The 19,500-nt window shown below is 35.2% G+C and overlaps 1 protein-coding gene across 1 annotated transcript in view; it reads left to right on the top strand.

Moving 5' to 3' along the window:
- Positions 1-19,500, top strand: part of KCNH8 (potassium voltage-gated channel subfamily H member 8) — a 175,748-nt gene that overhangs the window by 126,390 nt on the left and 29,858 nt on the right. The window contains exons 8-11 of the mRNA XM_021538123.3: positions 4,320-4,517; positions 9,187-9,386; positions 11,124-11,373; positions 15,706-15,920. Coding sequence (XP_021393798.1) covers positions 4,320-4,517; positions 9,187-9,386; positions 11,124-11,373; positions 15,706-15,920 — 863 coding nt within the window. The remainder of the gene's footprint in view (positions 1-4,319; positions 4,518-9,186; positions 9,387-11,123; positions 11,374-15,705; positions 15,921-19,500) is intronic.

Genomic DNA, 19,500 nt, shown 5'->3' with positions numbered 1-19,500 from the left:
CCCATTCAAAATGGAAATATGAGGTGTTTATTTGTAGATCAGAGGGTGCTGCTATGTGATGAAAGGGAGGTGTGCTTTGCTGTGCAAACCTATAGCTTCTGGCTGCCTGGCTCTAGACGTGAAATTAGGAGCTATCAGCAGTGATCAGGGACTACTGCAGTGGGAAACAGCACAGCTCTCAGGCTACAGAGTGATTTTAATTTAAATATATATTCCAGTGATGAAGGATCTAATTTCTCTTGTATAGTTTTTATCTTCTCCTTAATGACACTTAACAACTGTTCACTGCAACACACATTAGTAGTCATAGGATAGCGACTTCTGTGTTGAAACTTACAATCTATTTATATCAGAAGGCTGCATGTGCTCCAGTTCAGGACATTTTTCCATTATTATTTCTTTTCAGTTGAGTCAGAAAAACAAAATTCAGCCTCAGACATACTCCTTAAATATAATCTTCACTAAATACAATCCACAGTGTCCTTTATTTAACTCCAGCCTTTCTCACTATATATTCTCTTTTTCTACTATCAGCTTAGTATTGCTTACTCTCTCCTCACTAGCATGACAGGGCCAGGTATGTTCTGGCCCTGAATAAGGTAGAAATACTGTTTAAACATCCAAAAAAGTGGTTATGTGAGAGCAGATAGGCTTTTATACCTTCACATTTCTCCTAGGAATACTTGAAGTCCCTAAATTTGGTATGAAATCATAGCTGAGAGAAGCTCGGCCTTTGTCTCATACTTTTCTCTTTTAGCATCATCACTGCTATTGCTTTCAGTCATTCAGGGATGCTCTCAGAGGTACTCCTTATCCACACCTCTTTATTCTTCCTGACACTGTAGTGTAGAATAAACCAAAGACTTTGGGTCTTTTTTTTTAACTGGAAAAGAAAATGTTTCTCTTATTTTTTAAATAAGCGCTGTAGTTAGTTAATGCATTAGAAAATACAATTAATTTCTAAGTTTTTGAAGTACCAGACAGTATTTTGGTATGTTAAGTGTCTGGCATAAAAGGAAAATCTAAGTAGTAGTATAGAATAAAGCTGAAAATTATAGGGAGCATTGTACATACTCAGTGCAGAGAAAGCACCAAGCCAGGGGAAGGACTGATTTTCTGGATGTCTAGTAAATTAAATAATGTTATTTCCATCCAGTTAAAATGTATGTCATCTATGGAGGTTTAAATGCTTTTTTAGGCTTCTGCTGATACTTGAGACTTCCCAAATACAAGTAAATGAAACTCAATACATATTCTTACAACAATTTTCAAAGTAGCCTAATGGAGCTAGATATCCAATTCCTATTGACTTTTCCAATGGGACTTGATTACTTAAGTGCTCTTTTTCCCTTTGAAAGGCTTTCCTCTTAATTATGCTAATTGGTGCTTTAAAATGTTTTCAAAGTCGGAGTGCTGTGCCTAGACAATGCTAAGTCTGAACCAGACAAGATTCATAATGCTAAATTCTAGGAAGCTCCCTCTGGCTACAAGGTATATTTATTTTTCTCTTCTTCCCTGAGGGCAGAAATTAATTACTCAAGCTTGCCAGAGAATCTGCTGAGAGCTGTTACCTACGCGAACTGAAAAGGCACTAGTCAGTGATGCTACCTCATGACTACTTCCATTGGAAGTATTTACTGATGGAAGTATTTACATGCAACCCCAACCCTACCTCTACCCTGAAACTGAAAAAAAAAAAAAAAATACAGTGCTAGCAACAAATAGTACTGTTGGTCTGGACAATATTGCAGCATTTAAATAGTCTGGCTGAAACACCACTTTATATAATTTTTTTCAGAAGTTCCTGATTAGGATAATCTCTGCCAGCCAAAATAGAAATGAGGAGGTGTAAACATGGTCTTATCTACAAGTCAGTGAAATATATTTTTGGGGTTTTCCCTTTCAGACATATATTTTCTCTTCTAAGTCTAAATCTCTAAATAGATTTACTTCATAGCTTTTCTTTACATTGTGGGCATTATTTTAGCAATCATTAAGGATTGCTTATCATTGCTAACTGCTAGTGGTTTAGCTTAGTGATAAGCCATATATCCTACTGAGGGGATGATTTGTCTGACCTTCAGTTATACCACAGAACTAGACAATGAATACTAAACTCATGTCAAATACTGGTATCTTGGCCAGAAGTGTTTGCTAGAAATTATAAAATTATTATATTGGTATTCTGGTAGTAGAATTTTTGTAGAGATATTATAGAGACTTCTGCTGATTGACACAATATAGACACATATTTTTGTACCTTACTTTTACTAGCAGAATGAATCCTTTAGGAGCAATAATGTTTCGGTAGGGTTGGATGAAAACCTTGAACATAAAGTGAGCTGTAAAGGAGAAACCAATTCACATATATCTCTCAGTTAAAGAATGCAGCCATCCACCTTTCCTGGGTAGCACTGGAAATGCATGAAAAGTGAGAAAAATGGAAATGGCCTGAGAATCAGTGGATTTTAGAACACTCTGAGGCAGGAGATTTTCTCCTAAAAGGCATATCAGTTACACTTCTTTAAAATAACTTATTTGTTTCAGTTTTGCAACTGAAACAATCTTGAGCTGATCTTGAACTTTGTGATTGTATTGCTTTACACTAGGTTTAGATAGACCTTTTTTAACTTTGTCTCCTCTCTGCCAGATATTTTATTAGGTTTTTATTCTATGTTCTTTAATGTTTATGATTACATTCCTTACTATAGAAATATAGGAATTAAATCTGCCATACAAAGGACCATGCTACTGTTGGGGAAATGTAGTGTAATCTCATAATCTCAGAAAAACAGTAGTGCACAGAGTGCTGGTATTGACTCAGCTAGGATTTTTTCTTTTTTTTTTATTTTCCTCTTCCCATTTTGCTCTACTTTTATTTTAAATAATTGAGAGCCACAAATATAGAATAGCCCCACTTGATTAATACCATCTATCCGGGCAAAATCAAGGGGATCATCATATGCTTTCCTGTCTGTTGGCAAGGTAAAACAATCCTACTCAGTACTGCCATTGTATGGCAATGCAGATTGCTTTCATTTATGCTTTTGATCAAATTCCCTGTCCTGCACAGACTGGATCCGTAGGGCCATGGCCAGACCTTGCTGTGCCATTTCCCAGCCCTTCTGGCTGAGCTTTCTTTGGAGAACAGCATGCCAGAAAGCATGGAACTGAGCACAGGAGCAACCATGGTTCATCAGATCTACTCTAGGTGCTAAATTTGTACAGATTTTTTTTCCAACTTGATTGGAAGTGCTGGGACAGATACTCTAAATCTACCCCCTACTTTTGCAGACATTCTGTGCAATGAGATTTCCCCCAGTTCATATTTGGATTCACCCAAATGGATGCTGACTGAAGTAGATAGAGAATAATCTTCAGGAGGTGATTCAGTCTGTCAGGTCCCAGCTTACAAAAGGTGACCCCCAAAGAATTTTTACAAAAATAACACTCTGTCTGTCAGCATTATTTTCTTTTGGCAGTTCTCCCTATATACCCAAGAAAGATTCCAAATCTCCCAAGCAAGCTGTTCAAAAAGCAAAACTGGGCACACAAATAGATTCTTATCCTTCTTTTTTCCCCAGTCTTGATTTTTGTGAAGCATTGTGTTTATATAATTCATTCAGGTTGTGTTTTCCAGCTGGATATTCTTTCCTGCATTGTTGCTTTGGGGTCGTTTTGTTGTTTTTTTCAAATATCTGAGGCAGTAGCTAATTCTGCTTTCTGTGGCACACATAGACCTGTTTATCAAAATGAAAGGAAAAATTTAATGAACAATTTAGAAAATACTTACTGAAGCATGTTTTGAAAATTAATTCTGGTTTGTAAGTTATGTTTAGTTCTTTGAATCTTTTCTACTGTAAAAAGAAACATGTGAAAAGCTCAGAATATGTAATTACTATTATAATGATTTAGTCTTAGAATGTCAAAAAGCTTTCCAAGCATTAATTAATGGAAAGAATCAAATGATGTTGCATTGTTACTGCAGTGCTATTAGGTGAAGATTTTTTTCTTTTTAGTGACTTAATAGATGCTATAAAGTATATAATTAGACCTGTAATATGCAATTCAAAACCACTTGATTTCAATGCAGAAATGCAATTCTTATCATAAAAAATTGCACATAAAAATAAATATCTCAGAGACACAATGTGTTGCATAAATTCCCACAGTTTAATATTCTTTTTATTCTTGGAATTTTGTGAAGAATATAATGTTTTTTAAGTTGATTTTTGGGGTTTTGTTTTAGTATAATGTGAAGTTTTCACGGTGTTGTCAGTATTACTAAAAAGTAACTCTTTTTATGCTTTCTTTTGCAGGTTGGCTTCATGAGCTAGGAAAACGAATTGAATCTCCTTATTATGAGAATAATACACTTGGAGGCCCATCAATCAGAAGTGCCTATATAGCTGCCCTGTATTTCACTCTTAGCAGCCTCACCAGTGTTGGCTTTGGAAATGTTTCAGCCAATACCGATGCTGAAAAGATCTTCTCCATTTGCACAATGTTGATTGGGGGTAGGTACAATTAAGTGTCATTTAAAACCTTTTCAAGGAGTAGGAAAAAGTCAAATAAAAGCTGAAATTTTGATAGGTTTCTTTAAAGAAACCATGAACCAACACAGTGGAAAACTTAATAAATTCAATTTAAAATAGCAAAAGAAGGAAACTACTTTGTTTGGTTTACACTAGATAAACTCTCTCAGGCAGATATATTTCTTTTGTTCACTTATGATGATGAAAGATGGTGTTGCCCATTGAAATGCAAGTTCACATTATTAACAGTGGAAGTGGCCCAGCCATGTGTTGGGGATTTCAGTCACTGGTGACAGACACTTTTCGAGACAGTCAGGTATGATGTGCACACCAGCTGCAGCTCCATCCCCACAGCAGCCCTGGGAATGGTGATGAGGGGAGGTGGGCAGCCCACAGGACAAAGTGTCTGTGAACTGGTGTGTATCCTCAGCTGAAGGACCAGACCAGAGAGAGGGACAGAACAGAGCCAGGAGACTGTTTGGTGAGCCTTAACATTAAAAAAAAAAAAAAAAAAAAAAGAAAAAAAAAAAAGAAAAAGACCATTCAACTATCATTGATAAAAACTTGTTTCAGAATTGAATCAGAATGCAATTTTTTGTCATATTTGGAGCTCTTAGTAACATTTCTGTTTATGCTGATTACCTAGTTGTACTGTTGGAGTAAGCCACATGCTCATTCATGGCCCCCTTGCTTCTGCTGAGGCACCTGGGTACAATAAACAGAGATTTGTAAGCCAAGTTCTTTAGAGAAAGCACCAGAAGCTCTGTCTTTTCATTCATCTTCCACAAAAAATCAGATGTGCTATTTCATGATGTGTACATAATACAGCTCAAAGATGTCACACTGGCCATGAAGGGTAAAAGCAAGTCACTGCTAGAGTACTCTGTTCTCCCTTTTTCTTTCTGCTGGCTTAGTTGTTCTGGAAATACTAGTAGGTGTTTCTCCAGGGTTAGTCAGTAAAACCCTGGGTGTCAGCTTTGCATGATAAATTCTCCTGGCAACAATAAATTGGAAATTTGACACTTGAACATCAGGAAACATGATGAATTACCTGTAAGCTATATATTTGCAGCATCAAGTGGTAAAATAATTTTTCAATGAATTATTTTCATTTTCCTCAGTCCTGAAAATGAAAGGCAATAATATAACAAACTATCCAAGAACTAAATAATTTTAGTTTTCACAATGTCACAAAACCACAAGCAGCTCATGAATTTCTTTTGGTGGTTGCATAAAATTATAGTTTTAAAATACACTGTGGTCTCTGTTCTTTGGGGATTTCAAGAAGTTTTCATTTCTATCAAGAAATCAAGATAACTCTTGTATAAGGCAGTGATGAATATTTAATTCACTTTAATATGGCAAAGCTTTCATAAATATAATAGAGTAGAATATAGAAGTATCCTATATATTTATTTAGTCCAGTTATAACAATTTCAATTTTATTTCTTGCAATATGCTTGTACATTGAATAAATTGTGAAGAACTAGTCAGGTGAGTGGAGTAAAAAGGAACTGATGACTGAAAGGTGAAGTTGCCTAAAGGCAAGCAGGTAGGAGAATGGATTTATATCTGCAAGGGTACAGTGAATAAGATATGTCCAGGTAAAGAAAGCAGAGCAGCCTGATCTGCAGCTATTTTCTTGAGGAATTATATTTTAGATACTATTGAGGAAAATCAAGGAAACATGAAAGAGTAGAATGATACTGTAAAGATTGGTGAGCATGCCTTAGAAAACTCTGTTAGGAATAAAATGTTAATCTGTATAGTTAGGGACATTATGCCTCATCATTTCTTAAAAACTATTTTAGTGTATCTTTTTGGCTGATATTTAATTTTTAAATTCCCTAATGGAAAGTGATGTTCTGAGAAAAATTGGTGTAAGTTTTTCAGACTTTTTGATCATGCCATTGGTTATTGAAATTTCAGGTGTAATGGCTGGGGTGAATTAGTTTAATGGCAGGGTTTTGGTTTTTTTAACTCTTTAATGTATGACACTACAAACTGAAAAAATTAAGTAATTTACTTAAACCTTGAAAAAGTTAGAGACAGGAAAAAAAAGTGTAAACTTAGCAAATAAATTATATATAGAATACCTTTTTCATATTTACTGGCCTCTTCACATTAATTTTTATTTTGCATACATTTGAAACTTAAATTTTTAACAAGTCATATTCTGAAGATAAAATATCTTGTTCAATACACAGTAAGTCTTCTTAAAGTTGGAAAGAAAATTTACTTATTAAAATGTAACCGGAATTCCTAGGACACACAGCATTTCTAAAATATTGATCAGATCTGCCCTCCAGCAGGTGATTATACCATATTCTGTCTTATACTCTCCATGTTCTTTCAGCAAATAATGTGTATTTTTGTATTTAAGAGATGGGAGGCCCACTCTCATAGCTCTAGTCCTATATGGAATCAGAAGTGTTTCTCTGTTCCCTAAGCAAAATGTGATTTAAAGTATCTATTAAAATAAAGGCCACTGCATGAAATACATACAGTTCCTAGAAGTTTTGAACTTGTCCTACTTGAGTTTAGACAGAGGCATAATCGGTTTCTTACAGAAAGTAGGGTAAGTGTATGATTATTTGATAAAGAATTCTAATGCCTGTCACTGCCAAGAATAGCTTGTCATTATGAGAAGCAGTTGCCTTCCAATGTATATAGGCAAAGACAGATTCTACCACAGTGATAAAATTCTAGATTATATTTGTGCCTATAGTAATGTCACTGAGATCTCTACACTGTCCAGCTCCTAACCTTGGAGTCTGATGAGGGACTTAGATCACAGGTTAGTCTTATATTTGCATTCATACACCACTTACCGCTTTATTCCACCACCTTTTTAAACTGATTATTGCATCCTTAAAGAGGTTACACTATTTCTTTAACCTATTTATCTGTGTCTGGCTGAATTTTTCCAGGCCTAGCTGTCATATTTCTAATATAATATTCTGGATCTACTATTACACCACTCCCTCACATTTTGTTGCTCTAGCTTCTGACATTAATGACTTAGCAATTCACTGCACCATCATGAGCAGCACCTAGTTGAAATAGCTGATTATTTTTAGAAATAAGTTTCCAGTTAGCCCTACTATTTTTACTACATCCATAATCCTTTTTTTCCCTGCTATTTCTACACTGCAGTTCTTTATCTATTTTTCTGCACTCCCTTCAAAATAAGGGCATAGATATTGTTACTAGCTCTTTTGCATTTTTCTCAGCCTGTAAAAGTTTTCTAACACTCCAAACTACAGAATTTTTATATTTCTACCATTTAAAAGTGCATCCTTTCCTCCTCCTGCTCCCCCTTGTTTCTTCTCACTCACATTGGATTTCTGTAAAGAGACATACAAGGTCAACAACCTGTTTGTCTTGTTTATAAACCAATTCCTTTGTCACTGTGAGAAGTCCATCTGCTTTCTTTCAAGCACCTTAAAGACATATGTCCCTTTAGAGAAATAATCAAGATTTCAGTATTTTTTTTTAATAAACAATTTGTGGATGTGTATGTTCTATACATCACATATATACATGTGTACGTTCTAATATCACATGAAGACAATTTAGCAGTAATTCTTCCAACTCAAATAAGCAAACATATTTCTGCACAGACAAACCCAGATGACCTATTATCTGTAAAAACTTCTTCAATCTTTCTTCTGGTCTTTTTATTCCCAAGCCAATCACTAATTGTAGACAAACTCCAGGATGTCAGAATGATTTTAACCATAACTAACCCTACCAAGCAACATAAGAAATCAGATTGTCCCTTTGAATATTTCTTTTATCATGAATTTCTGCTTTATTTTTTTTATGGAGTTTTTTTCTGAACTTTTTAAAAATATCTCTCCCAGAATATGTTATTTACAACCTCATTCTGCTACACATGGTCCCCATTAGTAACTGCTTTTATTTATATGAGTTCTCTGAAAATTACGCTCTGTGTAGTTTCCAACTGACCACTTGAGTCTAGTTTCCATACTGATTATTAGCATCTCATTATATTCTGAGCATACCTGCCTACATGTGTTCCTTCCTGTGCCTTTTGCTAGGGCCTGTGGTGACAGCACAAGTGGGAATGGTTCAAACTGAGCGTATGTTTAGATTAGATATTGGGAGAAATTCTTTACTATGAGGGTGGTAAGGCTCAGAAAGATGTTGCTCAGGGAAGTTGTGGATGCCCCATCCCTGGCTGTGTCCAAGGCCAGGTTGGGTGAGGCTTTGAGCAACCTGGTCTAGTGAAAGGCAGTGACTGAAACTAGATGATCTCAAAGGTTCCTTCCAACCCAAACCATTTTATGATTCTAGGATTCTGTGCTCTGTTTTCCTTTTCTCTTAGACTATGGAAAATCTTTATTTGACTTAATTCTTTTGCTGGGTACCCTGACTAGATAGAATAGGTTGTTGTTCTACCCTGTCCCATTATGGTGGTTTATAATGTCTAAAACACAAGAAATTGATAATCATATTAATATCACAGTATTAATATACTATTACTTAAGGAGTTTTATATTCAAAAGCTTTCTTATAGCTCTCAGTCAGGAAATTTTTGCTCTGTGAAGATGCTGTTTATTTTCTGTGTTAAGTTTTGTTGATCAACAAATCACTTCACATTGTATGTAATTTCTATGCTTCTTAGCTCTGATGCATGCCTTGGTGTTTGGCAATGTGACTGCCATAATTCAGAGGATGTACTCCAGGTGGTCCCTTTATCACACAAGAACCAAGGATCTGAAGGACTTTATACGGGTCCATCACCTGCCACAGCAGCTAAAGCAAAGAATGCTTGAATATTTCCAAACCACGTGGTCTGTCAATAATGGAATTGATTCCAATGAGGTAACCAAATGAGGGGGGATTTGTGTTTGATTGTTTTGACTATGAACTATGACTATGAGTCAAGGAGGAGGGTAATTTTTCTTTTATCGTGCTGTGTTTTGTGTGGAGTTACATAGCAAAGAAAATTGTGCCTAAAAATAAACCTGGATTATCCCAGGAAGAGTGTATACAACTGAAAAAGCAGGTTTAAGACATCAAATAATGTAGTAAAATTCAGTCCTCTGTGATTCTTAAATGCTTAAGAGACATTCATCAGAACCTTTTAGATGATGCCAGCAGAAATGCTATAATGAGTGTTTCTGTCTTTCACTAAACAAAATATCTACATGGTCATTTTAGGTTCTTTTTAGGATTCTAGGAGGGTCTATGATGCCTTTTCTTTCCTCCTGCATCTTATTTATTGCAATACTGTAAACAAATTATTTAGGCTGATTTTTTATGTTATTTATATCACTAGATTTTTAAATATTTCACAGTGTAACTTGAGTGTGAAATCAAAAGACAGATTTCTGGTGGTGTCTGTGCTTGTTTGTTTTAAATTACTTATCCAGGTTATGTGTTACAGTACTGCAGGAGAAATAATAGCTTCTCTCTGCTGGAGTGTTATTTGAATGGAGCACTCCCTTTAGGTTTCTTGTTATCTGTGTTATAAAACTCACTGGTCTCTAAAGATAATGTGGAAATAAGCAGAAAGATTTGGGGCTTGGAACCTTCTTTTCCTGATAAATTCTTTTTGTGTTGTGCACAACACAAAGAATGGGATTTTCAACAGCATCTTAGCAACAGAAGGAGCTTAGTAAGATTTACAAAGATACAAAAATGAGTTAGATGTCAAAGCTTTCCCAGATGTGGTTAATGATCACCTTCAGCTTTTGTACCTTCTGTACCTTTAGTCACACTGAAAGTGAGTGACTGCTGTACTACAACGACAGCTCCTGGAGAGGCCATCAGTCTTCCATTATTTCCCTCCTAGGGACAAAGCACCTTGTCTGAGCCCCCCTGGTCAAGCATTGGCTGATTGCACTGTTCAGATGCCACATGGCCTCAAATTACAAAAAAATCCTATATTTGTGAGCTTGCAGCTTGGAAGGAAAAAGTGAGACCTCGTGGTCTTTTAGTTTACATAGGTTCTTCCATTGAACGTGCACCTTGTCTCCATTCCTTTCCCACCCCTCCTTCAGTGTCCAGTTACATTATTAAAAAAGGAAAATAACTAGAAAGAAACACATTCAAGGTGGGGTTTGATTTTAGTCATTCCTCTTGCAGTGGTTTTACTATAGAAGAAGTAATATTACATATTGGTGAATTTTATAGAATTCTCTGTTTTCATTGTATATATCACTGCATACAATTATATATCTGAGCAGCTTACTGTGTTCTATCACAGAGAAGAATTTGGAAAAACTTAAATTGTGCATTAGAGGGAATTCATACAAACTGTATTGTTGACTTTTTTTTTCCTGTGGTTTTTTTTTTTTTTTTTCTAGAGAGGCTTTTTGGGATTTTTTTTTTTTTTTTGTAGTAAAAAGGCATATATTTATTCATGTTTTTCCTGGAATGTATCAGTGTTAAAATTTCTCAAAATAGCACATCTCATCAAGAGGGTAAGAAAAATCAAAGGGAATTATTTCCAACAGTAATGTGGAGCTCCACTAAATCAGGCCACTTCTGCAAAAGTGGAAACAAATAATTTTACGGATTTTCTCTTTTTCAAAATTTTTTCCTTCTTTCGGACAGCTTTTAAAAGACTTCCCAGATGAGCTGCGTTCAGACATCACCATGCACTTGAACAAGGAGATTTTGCAGCTTTCCCTTTTCGAGTGTGCCAGTCGTGGTTGCCTCAGGTCTCTGTCTCTGCACATCAAAACCTCCTTCTGTGCTCCTGGGGAATACCTCCTCCGGCAGGGAGATGCCCTGCAAGCGATCTACTTTGTGTGCTCAGGTTCCATGGAAGTCCTGAAGGACAGCACTGTGCTGGCAATCCTTGGTATGTTCACAATCATAGACTCAAAGAGGAAGAATTGTCCCCCAGTGCAGGAGAACCTTCACTACTAACTGGTGGCTTAGTGTGTCCTAATTGTCTGATGAGAAAGAATTTGTTTAGTTTTAATCTACAATACCTATTCTATGTACACTATGTACAGTTTTGTGTTTTCTTTTTTTTAGTTTGAACTTCCTTATATTTTGACATAAGGAGCATTCAATTGCCAGATCATTAGCTGTGCAATATTTCACTTCTGATTTCCTTATATTTATTCTCTCTTCTTTTCATGCAGACAGGTCCTTGTAACCTTTTCACACAACTTGCTGCTTTCTGCTATATTTGGTGGTGGTACTGACAGCTCAAAGAACATTGGTCATCAGTTCTTAAATCTTTCATGAAAATTAGTGGCCAGACAATGCTCCCACTAATGGTCCCAAATGAAAGAAAGTAATAAGAGCCATTCTTAGGCACTTGCCAATGAGCACCCTTTGCAGAAAAGCCATGTGGTGAAAAACAAGCATTGTTGGCTCTGGTCCCCAATTTACTTCATGCTAGCTGATGCTGCCTGCAGTTATCTGAGTATATGGGAAGTGAGAAAGGCCAGAAATTCTGTTTTAATACATTTTTAGTTGTTGTTTGCAAGATTACTGTTTTTACTTATTAAGGTTTAAGCATCTCTACCTATAAATTTCTGTGATTTGCCTCAATCTAAGTCTTACTAAAGAAATTATCTTGATCTTCAGCTAAAGGATGATTAGACCTGTCTCAGTTAATGTTTATGAAGCTTTTGGCAAAACAAAGTATATATTTTACTCTAAAAGTAAAATCATATAATTATTTTATTATGATTTTGATATCTGTTTAGACTTAAATGTATTCTTTTTTAAAAAAACTTTTAATATTCTTCTAAAACAGAGTTAAAAAGAACATTTCCTTTTTTGCTTTCCTTCTTGTTTTGTGGGATTGCACTAGACTGTTGATAATAGAAGCTTCTGCTCTTCTATAATTGAATTTCCTTTATTTTACTAGAATGCATTTGATTAGTCTTTTTTAGAAAATAAATGTGATACAGGTCCTATTTTTTTCAGAACTTTTAATTATATTAGATTGACAGTCCACATCACTCCATCGCTTGTTTTTTTCTAGGAAGTTTAAGAATCTCTTGATTTCATTGTATCACATAGATCAAAGATATAAAATATGACTTATAATAAAACATAAGAGAAAAGACAGCAAAATTTCAAGAGGTAGTCCCATTGGAACTATGATTTCATTAATGATTCCATCTTCAGGTACTTCTGAAAGTACTAATTAAAGCATCATTGTGTAATGGTGACAATCAAAACAATAAGATATTAGTGGATTTCTGAGAGAAGTTAATGAAATCATAATGCAAAAACCATAATCATAACTGTGAAATAATATTTTGTTACAGTGAATGGGACCTTCATCATTTAAATCTAATTAACACCAGCAGAAGGTGAATGCATTAAACACGTAGGTCCCTATGAGAAATTGTGTTGCTGATGTCATGTAAATTCTAGACAGCAGTTTTTTTCCTGACAATGCTGAGTTACTTGCAGTTCCCAGAATATTTTATAATTCTGTCCTGATTCTAATTCTAGTGGATTAGTTTTTGTTTACTGAACCATTCTCACTAACAAGCAATGCAGCGACAACTCAGTGAAATGCTCTCATTAAATACATCTTCGCTTCCTCTAGAGACTATTACTTTAATAATGATGATTAGGATACATTTTATGGTAAAATATGTTTTCATATGATTTATGTACTATTTGAGCATATAGCTTTGATTTATTGAAAATATTAGCTATAAGTTATTTGAAAAATATCCATAATGAGAACATTCATAACTTTAACTACATGTCCCTTATTTACTGAAAAACAGATGTGTCTGTGAAAAACATGTATATATAAGCTTGTTATCCAATTAAAGAAAAAAGAAAAGAGGTACTAAGAATAGCTGAAATGTTATGTAACAAATGTTGGCATTCAAGGTAGAATCATTTACTCACTTCATTAATTCTTCATGAAACTTCAGGTTACTACCTACTTCATGATTTTAATTTGAAAAATAAACATATATTAGCACTACCAGATCAATTTTGGCATTTCAAGCCTGAAAATACTTCAAAATTTTAACTACAATCCAATAAAAATCTAACATTTTCCCAAAATCTTTATGCAATATGGATACTAATACAGTTCATATATCTAAAATGTTTCTAATTAAGATGTTTAAGGATCAGTTTTGGTATATTTGAAATATTCTTTCCCTAGTCCACCTAGACAGACAGCAATAAATTAACACTGACAGCCCTTTGCTTAATATAATGGAAGAAATGTAAGGAATTGTTGATATTTGCAGTAAAATGTAACAGTGTATTACTGCTTAACTTTATGCTATATTTTATTACGTAGAAATACATGTTGTATTGAGCAAAGACAGATGTTATTATTACCTATCAAATTTCTCTTTCCCAGACTGACCTAATCTCATACCAGTTCTCAATCATACTGAGATTTTTAAGAGACAACAAAGTAGCATTAATGTGTGTATATTCCTAGCATAAGAGAAAATCCCTCCCTACCTTGAGTTTATAATAAGTATTTTTGAGAAAGTGAAACTATTCTATTTGAGAAGGTTCAGGGATGGCTGACTGATTTGTTTAACTTACTCTGCAAGCTGACAATTTCCTGTGTAATATATGGTTGGAATCACATGCTGGGTGGATTTTCCAACGTGACAGTCTTATAATTAATCACAGAATAATGTAAGATTGAAGGGAACTCCAGACCTTCAGAAACTACCCAACTTAAACCTGCTTAAAAAAGAGCAAATTTATCTCAGAGTCATAGAGGCTATGTCCAGGCAAGGATGCTGACAATTTCACAGCCTCTTTGGGCAGGCTGTTCCACTATTTCTTGATTTTCATTTCCTGATTTATAGTGAGAATTTTATTACACACTGTGCCCAGTACATCTTGTTGCCCCATGTACTCTGAAGAGAAGTTTACCCCTGTTTTCTCTACAATTTTCTGCTGGGCTGTTGAAGAGAGTAATAATAGCCTTCCTTTGCCTTTTCTTTTTAAGATGGAGCAATAGCCAGGTTTTTCAGCCTCTTCTCATAAATTATATTCTTTAGACTCTGATTCTTGGTAGTCTCTTTTTGACTCACTCTAATATGTCAATATTATGTCTTCTACTGGGAAACCCAATAGTGGACACGGTGCTCCAGATGAGGTATGACAAATAGAGGGAAAGAGTCATTTACTGGACTTGCTGGCTCCGCTCTTGCTGATGCTGCACAAGAAGTCCTTGAACTTCTTTGCTGCAAGGACACATTGCTGGCTCGCATTCAGCTTGTCCACAAGGACTCCCAGGGCCTTTCCTGCAGATCTGCTGCCCAGCTGGTCAGTTCCCAGTCCATACTGCTGTAGGGAGGGTTTTCATCTGGGGTACAAGACTTGACATTTGGTTTTGTTGAACTTTATGATAATTCTAGCAGACATTTTGTCTTTCATTGAGGTTACCCTTGCATGGCAACTTTGTCCTTCAGCGAATCAACCAATTCCCCCAGTCTGGTATTGCCCATGACTTGCTGACAATGCACTCCATCCCACTGTCCAGGTCTTTAATGAAGACCATCTCCTATAACTTTTGGGGAAAACCTATGGTTCAATGACTACACTGTGGAATTTGTAGCTCAGCTCAGATGTTTATGCAAGCTTTTAATTATGAAATTTCTGTGCTCCTCAATATGGAGCACAATGGTCAATTGAGGATTTTATTAATACAGCCAGTGTTCTAAAGCAGTCGCGCTCATAAATGAAAAAAAAAAACAAAAACAGCACAAGGATTCTGTCTTAAGCCATTTTTTCTTATTGACAGAAACATTAAAGTGCTACCTTAACAGAAACATTAAAGTGCTACCTTAACACCAGCATGTTTTAAGACACACACAAAACCCCCTGACAACATATTTTTTGAAAAATAATTGCACCTGCTATTAGTTACTGGTGTAAATCTTCATTTTATGCATATTTACTTCATCTCTCCCTTAAGTCAAGCAGCCAGTTACCTGTCTGGAAATTAGTTTTTGTACCTCCAATGAATTGTGTATAAGTTTGCACCTGCAAAAAAGAGAGGGGGAAAATTGACTATGATTCTTTAGCATGTTATTAATTAAACAAGTCATTAGTAACAATGGAATTTCAGGTTCAGGTATAGCAATTATATTAAACAGCTTTATGATTCAGAAAAGAAGTAAAGAATGTATGCTTTGAAGATAATTATTTTTGTATTCTCTTTTAGGTAAAGGAGATTTAATTGGAGCAAACCTATCCATTAGGGATCAAGTTATTAAAACAAATGCAGATGTTAAAGCTCTAACATACTGTGACCTCCAATGTATTATACTCAAAGGTCTCTTTGAAGTGCTCGACCTTTACCCAGAGTATGCTCACAAGTTTGTTGAAGACATCCAGCATGATCTCACTTACAATCTAAGGGAAGGCCATGAAAGTGATGTAAGTATCTTTAAAGGTCTCTGCAGTTATTGTAATCTTTCAGGTGTTTCACATACCTCAGTAATTTCCTATAATTTTGTCACAGTAAAGAAATAATACACAGATTATGTTAAAAAATTATACTGATTCCATTTGTTTGATAATTCAGATATTACCTACATGAATTTTTTATCAGTTGGTCAGATCATAAATATCAAACAACCTCTCTGCTTCTAATTTTCCATAACAAACATCATCCATGAAAGAAAATTCTTTGGTTTTTTAATATTTTTGTTTATGTCTAAAAATAATTCATAATTACGTAAGCTATGTTTCCAAATAGAGGTTTTTAGACATACCTTTTCTAGAAGCTCATGTGCCAGCCTAATGAACATTCATTTCATAGATCATTGGTTATTGCTTTTAGGAAAGAATGTTATCACACACACTAAAAATGAAAATCAGTTTTTTCTCATACACTGCAATTAAAATGTGCTTTTCCACTTAAATGAATACTTTATTTTGGAAAAAAAATAAGGAAAACAAACAAAAATCCCAAGGAAAAACAAAACAAGAAGAAATTCCAGATAAAGCATTCCTGAAAGGCTTCAGTACAGACTCACCAAAGTACTTTCACTGATATTATATAGAAAATATGTATATTCGGATTTTAATAGTGAAAAGATTTTATGACAGCTCTCTTTTTCTGACTTTATTGTGTGCTCAAAGACAGTCATAGACAAACTTTCAAGTTGGTGGTTAACAGTTCAGGTGTTTGTTTTGTTCTTCTCCTAACATAGAGAGAAGTAATATTGGAGAAACATGAATTTTCACTAGGATGCACTCAAAGCAGGGGACAAATATAGTGCCAAGGAAGAGTACACCAAAGTACTTTTCAGTGCAAAACCTCCATGAGTTTGATATATGGGCTGATTTTTCTACATAGCTTCCTATTAGATGTACTTTGGCACCAGTGTTTCCACAGCAACACTCTATTAAACCATTGCAGCAGAAAGGAGTCCATATATAAGTGTGTACTTCTGGAGAGGAAAATAACCAGGATATCTCATTTGTTTGTCTCTTGAAATGTCTCCAAACTTTCTGCTGCTGAAAACAGCAGCTGAGAGTACACAGCTGTTTTGAGATTGTGGTGATCAGTTTGTATAACACTTTTCCCTCAGGGAGGAATGTTTGATCTGAAAAGGAGTAAAACGCCATGAGTTTGAAGATTATTGCATTCCCCACTATAGTTTCGTCATGGAACTTGATGGATCCCCTTCATGCTTTTCTGTATGGTGACAAATCTGGGGATCACCCTCTCAGCTGCATTCAGGTTTTATAAGTTCAGGGACAACTCTGCCCAATTAAAGTCAGCTGTACAGACCCTCTGCTGAGAGCAAGCCTACGGCAGCCTTGAAGGCGAGTGTTTCTCAGGCTGTCTGAGGAGGATGGAATAAAACAATGTGGGACACATCCAAGTAACTTTTCTGCTTTAAAGTAGAAAATATTTAGAGCGTTTTTGAATATATGTCATATATTCATTGTCTAATCTGTTATCTTAAAATTAAGGAAATAGATATCCTGATATGTAATACCATCCAGTGTCACAGACAGATAAACAGAATCCAAGAGAGATTATGAGTGTTGCTTTTGCATACATCCTCTGCTTAACTATGCCCTCTGCTACTATTTCTCTTGCAGTACAACACCTCATTTTTTTCCCAACAATTTTACTTACCAATAAGGATAAACAGCATAAATAAGGAAGCCAAAAATTGTACCACCACAAAAGCAGGGTTTGAAAAATGAGCATGTCAGCAGCAAGTGTGCCTGGTCAACCACTCACTTTGCTTCAGCAGGAAAATACTGTGTCTTTGCTGGAATATACTTGTAAACAGAAGTAATTGGTCTTATCTGATGGTTGCTCTCAGAGAAAAGTAAGAAGAAAATTTTCAGATGTACAGTTTGTGGGTATGTTAATGTGACCCTTTGCTTCTTTTTGGTTTTTGGTTTATTTTAAATATAGCACTTGGGAATGGTGTTATAGGAGAGCTTGTCAGCTAGGCCTCTGTATCTGGATTCCCTCTCCCTAGTACAGGGAGATTTTACTTTTGAGAGTGTCTGTGACTTCTGCAGCTTTATGGGATTTTTGGGTTTGGAGAACTTTTCCATAGTTAAACAGTAGAGCTATTCATTTGAATAAGCCTGGTTTTCACTCTCTTTTTCTTGGCTGTTCTAAATGACTGTAAATCTGTAGCTGAATGTGAATTTAATACTTATGAATCACCATCAGTATTTAGGGTCAGGTGAACTGTAGGGTGTAAAAACATTAAATTCTCTACTATGACTTGTGAGGTCTCTTTCAGTCTTGACCTAAAATGTTATTGCATTTTCAGCCAAAGTCCACAAAATCTACTGTAGGTTGAAGATTTATTAAAACCTTAAGCCAGCATTAAAAAGCTGAGAATGAATAAGAATTTATTCCTAGTTCTTCACTTTCCCCTTTCCACCTTCATTATTCTAATTAAAATTGAATCAGAGATTTGAACTGAATTAGAAGCACATGGACAAAAAAGGGGTCGGAAGTCATCTGTAGTCTCCTTCTCTAGAAATGTCAAAATTGGATACTTGGAAGATTACATATCTTCCCTACACAAACACAAAAAGGAAGTATTTTAAATTTGTTTTCTTGGTTTATTTGCAAGTCTAAGAGGGTATATAATGATGTGGTTCATCTGCACTAAACTGCAAGTAATGACTGTGGAAAAGGCTCAAGAACTTCCATAGTTGTGTCTCTTTCCAGTAAAATGAGATGTATCCAGCTCTCCCAGTAGCAAGTAGAAATCTGTAGCTGTCTGGTTATAGCCTGATTGAGAGAGCTGTTTAGCAATCTTGGGAGAAAAACCCAGATTTTAAGCATAGGAGCAGACAACTATTTCAGGCTCTAGTGACTAAAAGTTGGAGAAACTGACTCAAAATCAGAGAGATAGAGTTTGAACAATTCCTCATGATAACTCTTAAATTAGGAATTACTAAGTGATTTATTATTAAAACCATTAATGTGTGTGTTCAGCCACATTGGCAGTGCTACTTTGCCATCTTTTTATACATTTTCATCACAGCAAGATATGAATTAAGGGAATAGACTTTTTGTTGATTTTGCATATTCTGCCCCTTGCTTTCCTTGCTCCCTTTTGATCAATAAACCAATAACTGTATTTGTAAATGTATTCAAATATTATGGACAGTTAGAAAATACTCATTTTTCAGGTAGCTGGAGTTGACATTAAAACAATTCAGCCATTTCAACCAATTTTTCTAGGTCTGTGAATATGTTGTCATAGTAAAGAAATAGTTTGCTGGCACAGATTTTGACATGTGCCTCACCCTATCTGTATAATTTTTCACTATGAATTACAGATTGCATATGTATTAGGCAGTGAGAGTGTCCCATATCTGATCTGATAAAACAGAGCACTGAGAAGAAGGTTCTTAAAACATATGTGACTACATCTATGCCCATACATTAATATGAAAGAAACTGGAAATTATTTTGTTATCCACCAGCCCTGGAAAATGTGTTATTTGATGCGTTTAGAGA

This window comes from Lonchura striata, chromosome 1 (genome assembly GCF_046129695.1).
Source record: "Lonchura striata isolate bLonStr1 chromosome 1, bLonStr1.mat, whole genome shotgun sequence".
In the NCBI taxonomy this organism is placed as follows: domain Eukaryota; kingdom Metazoa; phylum Chordata; class Aves; order Passeriformes; family Estrildidae; genus Lonchura; species Lonchura striata.
Note: the sequence above shows the minus strand (reverse complement) of the source record. Positions and strands in the feature narration are given on the sequence as shown.